This window comes from Mangifera indica, chromosome 2 (assembly GCF_011075055.1).
Source record: "Mangifera indica cultivar Alphonso chromosome 2, CATAS_Mindica_2.1, whole genome shotgun sequence".
NCBI lineage: Eukaryota > Viridiplantae > Streptophyta > Magnoliopsida > Sapindales > Anacardiaceae > Mangifera > Mangifera indica.
The window spans coordinates 16,434,035-16,446,892 of record NC_058138.1 but is presented as its reverse complement, the minus strand read 5'-3'; the positions used below and the strand labels follow the sequence as shown (position 1 = coordinate 16,446,892).

General features: G+C 35.7%; 2 protein-coding genes across 2 annotated transcripts; both read left to right on the top strand.

The window, feature by feature from the left end:
* The first annotated feature begins 339 nt into the window (after window positions 1-339).
* On the top strand, window positions 340-4,753 carry LOC123196826 (transcription initiation factor IIA subunit 1-like). Its single transcript, XM_044610962.1, has 11 exons — window positions 340-698; window positions 955-1,119; window positions 1,476-1,676; window positions 1,924-1,984; window positions 2,075-2,133; window positions 2,322-2,450; window positions 3,143-3,295; window positions 3,799-3,862; window positions 3,949-4,106; window positions 4,220-4,303; window positions 4,391-4,753. Exons 1-11 carry the CDS (start codon window positions 579-581, stop codon window positions 4,412-4,414), a joined length of 1,218 nt encoding a protein of 405 aa, XP_044466897.1. The 5' UTR covers window positions 340-578; the 3' UTR covers window positions 4,415-4,753.
* A 2,802-nt stretch (window positions 4,754-7,555) lies between these two features.
* Window positions 7,556-11,325, top strand: LOC123209362 (D-xylose-proton symporter-like 3, chloroplastic). Its single transcript, XM_044627369.1, has 13 exons — window positions 7,556-8,054; window positions 8,133-8,233; window positions 8,608-8,686; window positions 8,813-8,872; window positions 8,995-9,061; window positions 9,150-9,274; window positions 9,379-9,480; window positions 9,569-9,994; window positions 10,094-10,156; window positions 10,281-10,361; window positions 10,470-10,568; window positions 10,799-10,936; window positions 11,049-11,325. The coding sequence occupies exons 1-13, from the start codon at window positions 7,854-7,856 to the stop codon at window positions 11,181-11,183; spliced, it is 1,677 nt and encodes a 558-aa protein (XP_044483304.1). The 5' UTR covers window positions 7,556-7,853; the 3' UTR covers window positions 11,184-11,325.
* Window positions 11,326-12,858: the final 1,533 nt, after the last annotated feature.

The window sequence follows — 12,858 nt, the reverse complement described above, 5'->3', positions numbered from 1 at the left end:
ATTTGTTTGATAATGAATTAAGTCTTATGACCAATAAAAATTAAAGTTGGGTTAAGAATCAAGCTCTGGTTATGCAACGCCGACGTTATAACCAAGCAAATATAGATTCTAATACACGTATACCCTCTTGACATTTAACAGTGGGACCTGCCATTTGAAGACATGCGGTTCTGATCTTGTGGCGAAAATCAAACGGAGTAAAACTCGCTGGAAGACTCAGACAGGCAGCGCCTCACTTCCTTCTTACCCAAAAAAGAGAGCTTAAAAATTAATACAGACCCCTGCCAGATCTTGCCACGTGGATCCAACTCATATAATCGGATGCAAACCTATTTATATTCCACTCTTTATTCACAATTTCTCGTCCGCCCCTCCCTCTCTCTCCGGTCTCTCTCGCGTAAGCTGTGTCTCACTGCAAAACCATCTTACAATTAAATAAAACCCTAAGATTTTCCCGATGCTTCCCCGATTTTTCCCGAGAGAATAATCTTTCGCTTTCGATTCTCTCTCTTTTTTTTTCCGAGAAAACTTTACCGGAGTAGCTTGGGAGATTTTGAATTTAACTCAGAGAAAAGGAAATGACGACATCGACGACCAACACTGTGTACATCCGCGTCATCGAAGATGTCATCAGCAAGGTCCGTGACGAGTTCGTCAATAGCGGTCTTGGCGACAGTGTTCTCAACGAGCTTCAAGGAGTAATTTTCTTTTATATTTCACATTTTCACGTTTTTAAGCTATGGTTTTAATTTCATTAATTTTCTGTTATTTTGTTTGTGTAGGAGTTGTGATTTTTTTTAAGATATTGATTTTTCTTTTGGTCAATATTGGTGTTTTGGTTGATCTGAGTAAGTCTAGGGTTTTGAGGTAGTTTGATTTGGAGCTGTAGTGAAGCTGATCTTGGTTATTGATATTTTGTCATATTAATGTTCGGATCAATTTTCATTTGCTTAGATCTGGGAAATGAAGATGATGCAAGCGGGAGTTGTGTCTGGTCCGATAGATAGGTCATCTGCGCCAAAGCCGGCAACAGGCATAACTCCAGTTCACGATCTTAATGTACCTTATGAAGGGACTGAGGAATATGAAACACCTACTGCTGAAATACTCTTCCCCCCAGTAAGTGTTTATTTTCCTGTGGATTTTTTTCTTTATTCATTTGGTTGCTATTTCACAAGCTTTGCTTGCATTTATTACCTTGGTTTTGTATTTTTGGATTTCTTTGTGGTCCATCTTTGTTTGAAAATATTGTGTGTAAATTGTGAGCTTTTGAATTGATTTACATCTCAAATTGTGTTGGATTATGGATTTCTAAAATGTCGTTGCTGGGTTGTGAATTTCAAAATGATTTGCAAGTCAAGTTGTGTGGAGTTTTGAGGTGGTTTTTGATTGAATCACTGTTATTGGGTAAATTTTGCTGTAATTGATGAGTGAAATTGCATTTGTTTTTTATGAGCTCTTTACATTGCTTGTAGACGCCTTTGCAAACTCCCATTCAGACGCCATTACCTGGAAGTACTCCTCTACCTGGGAGTACGCCATTACCAGGAACTGCAGATAACTCAATGTATAACATCCCTACTGGATCCAGTGATTATCCCACTCCGGTAAATGATTCTGGTGGCAGTACTGAGGGTAAAGGTGGAAGTGGAAATGGAAGGCCAAGCCCAAACATGGTAAGAACAGTCCTAACAATACCATAATTTTTGTTGGTTATTTTGGAATTTGTTAATTCATCTTCTCCCTATTTTATTGGGTTTACATGCACTTGTTCTTTCTCTTTTGTTAAATCTGGTTTCTTGGAATACATTTTAGGCCTAATTTACTGGATTAAAGTTTTCCATAATTATTGTGTTTTTATAGGTGGCTAGTGGAATATTGATGCAATTGATGACCTATTCTTTTTTCTTTTTCTTGCTACAGCCACCTCCTCCTTCTCCATGGATGAATCAAAGGACCCCTCTAAGTGTTGATGTTAATGTTGGTATGTACTTGTATGAGCATGATGTTGAAAGTAAGCAATATATTATATAATCTTAAGGGTTCTTTAGTGATCAATTGTGCCTTGTTGTAGCTTATGTGGAAGGGCGCGATGAGGCGGATAGAGGAAACTCTCATCAACCCCTTACACAGGTAATTCCTGCAATTTGTTAATATTCAAATTGCAGAATGACCTAGGGCTTCAGATTTGAGGGGAATGCATGATCAAAGAATTGGAAGTGACTCTTTTAATGAAAATTTTCTCTATGTAAAAAAATATATATATATATACTGTTACAACTGAAGTTGCTTATCAGTTCTAATATTTGAGTGAATTCCAGGACTTCTTCATGAAGTCATCTGGAAAGCGTAAACGTGAAGATTTCCCCACACAGTACCAGAATGGTAAATATAATATACCCCAGCAAGATGGAGCTGGAGATGCTGTACCAGAGATTTTTGAGCTTGAGGTGTGTTTCTCCTATATGTTGTTAATGATATACAATAGAACTTATTATTATTTATTTGTTTTTTGATGGATAGGATGGGTGTTATAGATACTAGATTTTAAGCTAACGTTTTTGTTTTACTTGAATAACTGCACCATATTCTGTATATAAAACAGTTTGAAAAACTTACTAATATTTAGACACTATATTCTTGATATGTTTAAACAGGATTTTTCTAAAATTTGCTTGTAAATAGTGTAATTCTTTTTTCACCTTTCTGGCCTTGATTTGCCTTTTCCATCTAAGTCAAAACCTCTATTCTTTTTGTGAGGCTGACTTTATGTTTTGTGCAACTGGGTATGTGCCTTGAAGTGGCCAAGAAAAATACATATTTATCTAACACATAGAATGTGAGAGCTTTAGCTTGGGAAGCATGAAGTTACTTCTGTCAGTTCTGCTTTTATTGAACTACTATAAACATTCAGATTTACGTCCCAGCTTTATTGTTGGAGTATTCAAATTAGATGAAATTTTGGTGTATGAGATTTATTTTTAGTTCAGTTAAAGGCAAAGGATCCTTCTATCTCATGTTTACTGTTGGAATATCTAGGTGTACATTAGCTATTCATCATTACATATATACACATAAATATATGCAAGCACACATATTTTGATTGTATGTATAATTAAATATTGTAATGGTAATCTTTCAGGTAAGCCCTGGGAGTGGTTTCACTGGTAAAGGTAATACTGTCACTACTGCATATAGGGAGTCCCAACTGCATTCTACTAGGTCAACTGTGAAGATTCCTCAACTGGATGGGCCAATTCCTGATCCATACGATGATGTGCTTTCTACTCCCAATGTAAGTACTATTACTATTTCACTTTTAGACATAGTAATGTAGAAATGACAACAATGCGATTGATAAAAAGTGGCCCTATCTCAGCACTTTTAGGGTTTTCGTCAACTAGTACTTTTGAGGTGGCAGCAAGTTGGCCTGTAAAGTAACAATTTTGATACTAGAAAGATCAGTGGTCTAGGTCTTGTATGGAGCAATTTGTATATGTACACTGTGATGTGAACTGATTGAGGATGTCTGTATCACTATCCATGTTATCTTTTTGTCCTTTGAAATAATTGAACGTGTGATATATGGACTCATACAAATACGAATCTGTACTTGGATTTTGCAATAAGATATAATTGAAATCTATTATATTTAGCCAACTGATTTATATTCTGTGTCTAACTTGAACTTACTACTAAATGCATGAGTTGATTATCATGAAAGATTTCAATTTTCTAACTACAACTGCCTTTTTTTCTCTTTTTGGGGCATATCCCCTACTTTCCTTAACAATGAAGATATACAATTACCAAGGAGTTGTCAATGAAGACTACAACATAGTGAACACCCCTGCTCCGGCTGGTAGGCTTAATTTGATGCCTTGAAGACTGTTTTATTTGTGAATGTATAAATTGAAGTATGATATTCTATTCTCTCTCTCTCTGTAGATCTACAGGTGTCTACTCCTGCTATTGTGGCACAAATTGAGGCCGTGGATGATGACGACGATGAGCCATTGAATGAAAATGATGATGATGATGTGGATGATGTGGAACAAGGAGAGGAGCTGAACACTCAACATTTAGTATTGGCTCAGTTTGACAAGGTATTCTTTTGCTTATTGTTTGGTACTCATCATTGATGATTATGATATGGTGGTAAATATCTTTGTGTGTGAGCAATGGTGGTTATGATACACATGATGCATTTTTGGTTTAGGTGACTCGAACCAAAAGCAGATGGAAATGTGCATTGAAAGATGGAATTATGCATATAAACAACAAAGACATTCTGTTTAATAAGGTGCGTGATTTTGTTATTATTGATATTTTTCTCTTAATATCCCTTAATTCAAAGATTTGAGTTAGAAGGGTTTGTTATGGTGTGCAGGCAACAGGAGAATTTGACTTCTGATTTTGTCGGAGAGATGTGTGGTTGTCCATTAAGTGGGCGGTAACTCAGAAGAGTGAATCAGGAGGAGTTGTTCAGTGTTTGGTAAAATTCCTTTATAAATTTCTGAACGAAAGGATGAGGAAAGGGAGCGATGTGCTTGGATTTTAGTAGTTTTTAAGACTGGTTGGACTGTTGGCCTGTGTACATAAAGGGAAGAGATATTTTTAGCCTTAAAAAGTTAAAATGGTTGGCCACTGAGTGGAATTAACCTTATTTCTAATGGAATCTGTAATTCTGTTTATGCCAGATATACTTGAACATTTTGGTTAATCTACGAAAAGCATTGTTTGTTTGTTTGTTTGTTCATGGTTAATTGTTTTTACACATTTTTTCCCCCTTTTCTGGTGTGATTAATGTTCGGAAATTTTGGGTCACTAGGTAAGGCAGCATTCCAAACTCCAAAAGAAGATTCGTTTTCTTATGTTATCGCTTTTCTCCCCTTGAGTGTGAATCTGATTCCTTATAAACTTGCTAATGATTTTCCTTCAATCTTTCTGACAGGCATACTGGGATCCTGCATGTGTTGATAATTCTTAGGATATTTTATCAGAAGAAAATGCGTCTGATGTAAATTGACAATCAAGAAATAAAATTTTAAAACTAACTTAGCACTATTTCTCAACATTTAAAATATTTGGTATGCACTTTTGTTCTAAAATAATTAAACATCACGAAAATATCTCACTTATTTATTATAAAGTTTACACTAGCTCTGCATTTGAAAACAATCCATCCCTTACCCCCTAACCTGTATGAGAGTATGTATATTTGGTATTCGAAAACAATCCATTCGAAGGTTTGGAGAAACAACCAATTCTCGCTATTTGGAGTTTAGATGTTACTACCGTCAATAAATTTTGTTTGGTTTCAATATCTATTACAATTTTATCATACGTTACTAAAAGGGCGAATACACCTTTGTTGTATAACACAAATTTCAATTATTAATATTTTTATTTTTATTAAAATTAACAAGAATTCCAAATAAAATCTTCCAATAACCTTTTTTTTTTATTTTCAGTTATCAATTTCTTATTTTTTTCTTACATTTTCTTTTTTATTCTTTCACCTCTCATCATCTTCACCACCGATAACTTTCTTTCTCTTTCTCCTCTTGCCATCTTCACTGGCAACACCAATGTTGTTTATACTTTTCTCTTATCATCTTCACCCTCTATCATCCTTTTCCCTTATTCGTCTTCGTCACTGCTCTTCCATTTTTAATATTTCCCAACAAAATCTTCCAATAACTTGGCATTCACATTTGCTTAAATTAAAAATAGATGAGTGAGAACGAAAAAACGAAAAAAATAGATTAATATTTAATGAAAAAAATGAGTGGTGAAAGAAAAAGAAAAAAAAATGCATTGATGCATTTATCAAAGAAATGAGTAGATAGGATAAAATCGTATATTTCAAATTTTTTTAATTATTATATTTTAATATATATTAAAATAACATTTTTATTCCCCCACATAATAGAAATGATAGATAAGAAATTGAATTTTCCAAAATTAAATGTGTGAATTGTTGTTTCACCAAACTTTGGGTGGAAAATAATAATTTGACAAATAATACTACAAATACAAAAGAAGCTTATTATTTTATACATATAAACTAAGATATCATTATATGATTATTTATTTTCTCCGTTTTGTATATAGATAATTTTACTCATGATATATTAGACTCAAATTCCAATTATGAAGAGAATTCCTAAAATATCATTGAGCATCATTTACAATCACAAATTTTGATTGAAAAACAGAAAACAAAGTTGATGGGTCATCCACAGCCCTCTCTCCAGGAACTGACCCACCATTTTTCTTCTCATCACAGCTGCACTTTACTTCATTATTCCCACTTCCACAGAACATAAGCTCGTCTCCCTCTGCCACTGGTTTCGGCGATTCAATGAGCGGCGAAAGCAGAGGAATTATGGGTACATTGCCAGAGGACGCCGATGCATAAGGGTTAGTGACCTGATCCAGCTTAAGATTCGTCGGTGCATGGTTTTGAAGCCTGGTGGGTGGCTTTCCAACTTTTGCTCGACTCTTGGAAACAGCTTGTTTCAGAAAAATGTTGTCACTGTCTTCCATTTTCTTCAAACACGCAAAGGCTTCTTCTGTTTCGCACACACAGACACTGAAATCAGTCTTAAGGGATTGGCAGGCGTGAAGTTGTGGCAAACTAGGTAACAGAGCTAACTAGAAACTGTCATTTACTGAAAATTACACACGTTTATCCAGTTTTAAATGGTTGGTAATAATTTCAGGAATAGGGTTATCTTCTTCAAGTCAATAAGCCATTAAACTTGGAGAAAACTAAGGTCTCCTCCCCATAATTGGCATCTCTGCTCTAGCTAACAATGATTTGTTTTAACTCCTTAAATTAGAATCCCAAATGTATTTATATTACTTTCTATTATTATTATTTTTCGTTTTGTTAATTAGAGCTAAACTACATCGTATCTTCCGTAACAAGAACTTGCTCATGTTTCTATTTTTGTACGTTAATGCGTAAGTTTGAGTTTGAGTATGAGAGTTTAATATTTTTGAGTTTGAGTTCGAGTTCAACTTATAATGGTATATAGTTCATCAAATTCACGAATAAGAAAAATTTTAATATGAATCAATTAAAATAATATCGTTTTATCTAAACAAATCGGATTAAAACACTTTTCAATCGAATTCGAGTTTAACTCTATTCAAATTAAATCAAACTTGAATTTAGTTTGACTCGAATCTAATCTTAAGTAAATCCGTTGGTAAACAAACATCAACCTATTTTCCAGATCAAACAGAAAAGAAAGACTAAATACGGTATAAAAATTAGTCTCAGTACACTAAGACTGGCTCGAAAATACCCTTAACCCCTGATCGCACTAGCAGAAAAACATAAATTAATAAATAAAGAATACAAATATTGTACAAATTAATGTGACATCCATGCAATATAATTATAGAAATATTTATCTGCTCAATAATATTTTGGAAAATTTTTTTGTGGTCCTTAATATTTGATCGGAATACATTGTGTCCCAATGATTTCAGAGATTACTTCAACCTCTAGATAGATTTAATTGGGTTTTCAGATGTTTGGAGAATTTCCAAGAAAAGGCCTTTCACTCTTTGAATACGAAGCTATTGGAATGAAGTGAACTTAAAACCAATGCTTTAGGAAGAAATTTGATTCCCCAGTCGTACTTTGAAAAATTACAGGGGGTGGTGGGGAGCTGCTGATCCCAAGCTGTGGTAAGCAGTGAAAGCAGGCATCCCTTCAAGTCAAAAGTCGACCCAACAACATACACAAACAGAACTTTGATACTTTGGCAGCAACACCATACCCAAACACAAGATAAAAGCGGGAACCTTAACTGCCTACCGTCAGATCACTCTTCATGGCTTGCACCACTTCGATTCGTCCTCTTTTCTCTTTCAATCTCACACACTTTCACCGACCTAAGAAGCCAAAGCGTTTCATCATCAATTCTCATACTAATCTTAACCCATCTCTAAAGCATTTCTCTTATTTCAAGACCAAAAATGTCGTATCTTCAATTCCACTGTTGCTCTCGTCTTCAACCAAACCAACTGTCAGGGTAAATTTTCTGTAGAATCAATCTTTTTATTGTTTTGATGAATTTTTTTTCCTATTTTCTTCTTTTGTTTTTGGGTAGGTTGGAGCTCAGGGAGAGCATGTTACTGGAGGAGATGGTGAGTCTCCTTTATCTGACGCTACATATCAAGAAGACTTTTCTTGGTCTTCTGTGATTTTGCCGTAAGTGGTTTTTCTTCATTTCTTCATTTTTGATGTTTGCTTCTCATGTTTTTTAGGTTAATGGGTAATTCTGGCTTCTGGTGGAGAATTTTAGTTTAGTCAATTTGTGACATAGCAACGTGTTATGATTTAAGAACAGCTGAATTCTACTTAATTTGCCTTTGATCTACATGTAATTTTGTTGGTACTTTGCTCTTAGAAAATTGCTTTTGAAAGCAAAATAAATGGTACAGAAATGCTAACCAATGCCTAATTGATGGTATTGAAAATTGAATACCAATGCGTTTTACGTGCTTTCAATTTCAGTGAGTGTCCTGTTTTTTTGATGATCACGTAATACTGTGTCAAATTAACTCAATTCATGCAACATTCAGGTTTCTGTTCCCTGCTTTGGGAGGATTGTTATTTGGGTATGACATTGGTGCCACCTCAGGTGCTACCATCTCGTTGCAGGTGCTCATATGCTCCAGTGGTTGTTTTTTGTAATTGTAGAGGTTACTGCTACATTTGAAGATAATTTTCAGTTTACCCAGAAGAATATGAACTGAAACTTGCAATTCATTCTTATAATAATTACAGTCAGCTGAGCTTAGTGGCACGACTTGGTTCAACCTCTCAGCTGTTCAGCTTGGTCTTGTGGTAGGTTGATGTGTCACACTTGAATAAACTTATTTTTCATTTATGGAAACCTACTGTCAGTTTCTACAAACAATCACCAGGATGTATCCATCCAGTTTTATGTCTGGTTGCCTTGTATGTAGGTTAGTGGTTCCCTTTATGGAGCTCTTTTTGGATCCATCCTTGTCTATCCAATTGCAGATTTCCTTGGTAATCTGTAACCTATCACTTTCCTTCTAAAAGTTTGGAGCTAATATGTAAATCATTCTCACCTAGTTGTTTAAACTGACTAATAAAGGAAGGAGGCGTGAGCTTATCACAGCTGCTGTACTATATGTGCTTGGTGCTCTAATCACAGCCTATGCTCCAGGACTTGGTGTTCTCTTAGCAGGGCGGCTGCTCTATGGTCTTGGCATTGGAATGGTGAATTTCTTGGTTTACTGTCACCCGCTTTTGTAAAGTTACCTTATTCATTTTGGTGTAATCTATCATATTTTAACCATCACTGAGACTGTATCATTTGACAGGCCATGCATGGGGCTCCTCTTTACATTGCAGAAACTTGCCCATCTCAGATTCGTGGAACTCTAATATCTCTAAAGGAGCTCTTCATAGTTTTGGGAATTTTGGTAATTTTTTAATAAAGATTTACACTTCCATATTATATTTATTTTCTTTCCAGCAATGAGTTGAGTTGAAAGATGATCCAATTTTCAGTCAGGTTATTTTGTGGGAAGCTTCCAAATTAATGAAGTTGGGGGTTGGCGCTACATGTATGGGCTTAGTGCCCCTATTGCTTTATTAATGGGACTAGGCATGTGGAGTCTTCCACCTTCTCCTCGCTGGTTACTTCTCAGGGCATTTCAAGGAAAAGGATCCTTGCAAGAATACAAAGAGAAGGCCATGGTTTCCCTAAGCAAACTAAGGGGCAGGCCTCCTGGTGACAAAATATCTGAAAGGCAAATAGAAGATACCCTTTTATCAGTTAAGTCTGCCTATAATGAGGAGAAATCTGAAGGAAGCTTATTGGAAGTATTTCAGGGACCAAGTTTGAAAGCGTTTATAATTGGTGGAGGTTTGGTCCTTTTTCAACAGATAACTGGACAACCAAGTGTTTTGTATTATGCAGGTCCAATTCTTCAGGTACTTGATACATAATGCTAATGTTTAATGAAATGGAACATATTTGTATATTTAACTTTTACCTTACCTTGTAATAAATTTTTGATATCAATGCTTAAGAGTGCAGGATTCTCTGCGGCTGCAGATGCTACCCGAGTTTCTGTTGTAATTGGTCTGTTCAAGGTACCCTTAAAAATTATATCACAAATCCCACTGATTTGGGATGAATGCTGGTTATCTCTAGCATGTTATTCTCTTTTGGGCACTTTAACTTTTTCATAATGGATCAATCCTTATCCTTCTCCAGTTATTGATGACATGGATAGCTGTCTTAAAAGTGGATGATCTTGGCAGAAGGCCCTTACTGATTGGAGGTGTCAGTGGAATTGTATGCATCTTGTCCTCTCCCAAGTTTTTGATTTGTCATTGTTAGATGCCTTTAGTTGGAGAAAATAATATTCTGCTTTTCTGCTTTATTTGTGTGACTACTCTACAGGCGCTTTCTTTAATTTTGCTTTCAGCATACTACAATGTACTTGGAGGTCTCCCCCTTGTTGCTGTTGCTGCTCTGCTGCTCTATGTAGGTTGCTACCAGGTAAAGATTATTTCTCATGGTTGTTGGTATTAATTACACAAGTTTCTCCATGATTATTTACATCCCTATGCTATAAATGTATAGTTAAAAAAAATTGTGCTCACGAAGAGGAATTGGAAAATGTAAAAGAAGAAATATTTGGCATTTTCTTTTTTTGGTTTTTATTAGTTATTAAGCTCAAGGTGAAGGCCGAATCTGATTGAGTGTTTGCTATTTAAAAATCATGTCAGATATCATTTGGGCCTATCAGTTGGCTAATGGTGTCAGAGATTTTCCCACTTCGCACAAGAGGGAAAGGCATCAGTCTTGCAGTGCTTACTAACTTTGGTTCAAATGCTATTGTTACCTTTGCATTCTTGCCATTGCAGGTATTTATCCAATTTCTAGCTATCTGTTCCCCTCTTCTTCCTTCATTTTCCCTGGTTCCTATTTTTGATAAACTGGTTTAGCGATCTACATTAACACTTCCTAATTCTGCAGGAGTTGTTAGGAGCAGGGAAACTTTTCCTCCTTTTTGGTGCTATTGCCTTGTTATCAGTTTTGTTCATAATTCTCCTTGTTCCAGAGACCAAAGGTTTGAGCTTGGAAGAAATTGAATCTAAAATCTTGAAGTGAAACTCACAAAGCACCAGTATACCAAGGATTATATTAGTACTTCCACATGTAAAGTAAAGATTGTTTTCTTTCATTCTATGGTATAACTTCAACTTTGTCAATATGAATTATGTATGTATACAAATGAATTCTTGTTTAGAAATTGGCACTCACTGAAATCATGGCACATTGTTATTTTAATTGGTATCTTCAGGGATCCTTCAGAATTCAAATAAAACTCACATTAATCAGGCAATCACTCAAGTAACCAAAAGAAGTTTATTTAATAAACTGGTGCAACAATCCAATCTCATACGGTTGATCAATTCAAATAATATAAGAGAACATAAAATATAGGAGAGATTACAGATCAAAGAAAAAGGAAATTCTCCACTAGGCTGAAGCCCCATTTTCCCTTGATATATTTAATTTGTTTACGCCTTTGTCTTCCTTGTTATGTTTGTTTAGTAGCTAATTAGTGTCAGATTACATCCCTTTCCTTAAATGCTCCATTTTAATTCTCCACTTGTGCTAGCTGTGTTTGCCTTCTTAGGAGCCTCTCCACTAGTGCTCCATGATCGATTGTTCCACCTAATTCTAAAACAATATCTCTAGCTTTGGCCTTTATGTCTCTTGTGGTACGCCTAGGTGACAGGTGATCTAACAACACCCAGTAAATTAAACAAACTAAGAAAAAATGTGTAGCAATGAATAACATTTACAGGAATAAAAGAACTTGGGAAATTTTGGTAGGTGTTGTAATTGCAACTTTTTGTGTGGGGAATGAAATTGACTACATTCCTCTTTGATTAGGTGGCTTGAAATATTCTTCCATAATTTTCTTCTTCTTCAAAAACTGCAACAGAAAAAGTCCATCACAAGAATTAAAAATAAGATGAGATGCAATCTAGAGCTTATATAGAAGAAAAAAGTTTTTCACCTTCATAAGCATTTTTAGAGACAGGAATGCTTGGTGATGAGATTGAAGCCGAATATGAAGGTGAAGATATGGAAGACTCTTCTTTCCAAAGATAAGAAGTTACAGCCTCCTTTACCTTCTCCACCACGCCCCCTTCGCCAGGACTTCTCTGCGGACTCATTGCTTCGGTGATCACTTGAGAGAGTGCTCTCTGATCTTCCCAGGCTCAAACTCGTGTCTTAAAAACTCCTTTACTGAAACACTTTTAATTCACGTATTTCCAGTTGGACTGGCAGGCTTCTTGGTTTCAAGAGCAGGAAGATTTTCAACTTCTGGTGTAGCTGGGGATGACACAGTAAGGCCTTGAATCTTTGAAGCAATTGCGTGTATTGCATCCGACACTGTGGCATATGCCGGAGCCAGCTGTCAGTTATAGTTTCTGTTATTGTCTTGTTAGGAGTTGTAGGCTGTTTAGGAGAAGTAGAAGTAGCAGGTTTCTCCTTTTCTTGTTCATCAACACCATGGTTGACACTGCTTGCCAAAACTTGTTTCTCAGAATTGACTGGAATTTCTCTTGGACGGTGTCTTGCATGCGTCTTGTATCCCTCAGCCGCCAATTCCGATTCATACTCTGAAAAGCATTAGAGGATTTGCAGAATGTTGACATAATGATCAATTTGAATAAAGGAATAAACATTAACCGATAATTACAAGGATTTAGTTAATATACTTGGGGCTCCGAGATACTCAACATCTTCATCTTCCTCTTCCTCTTCC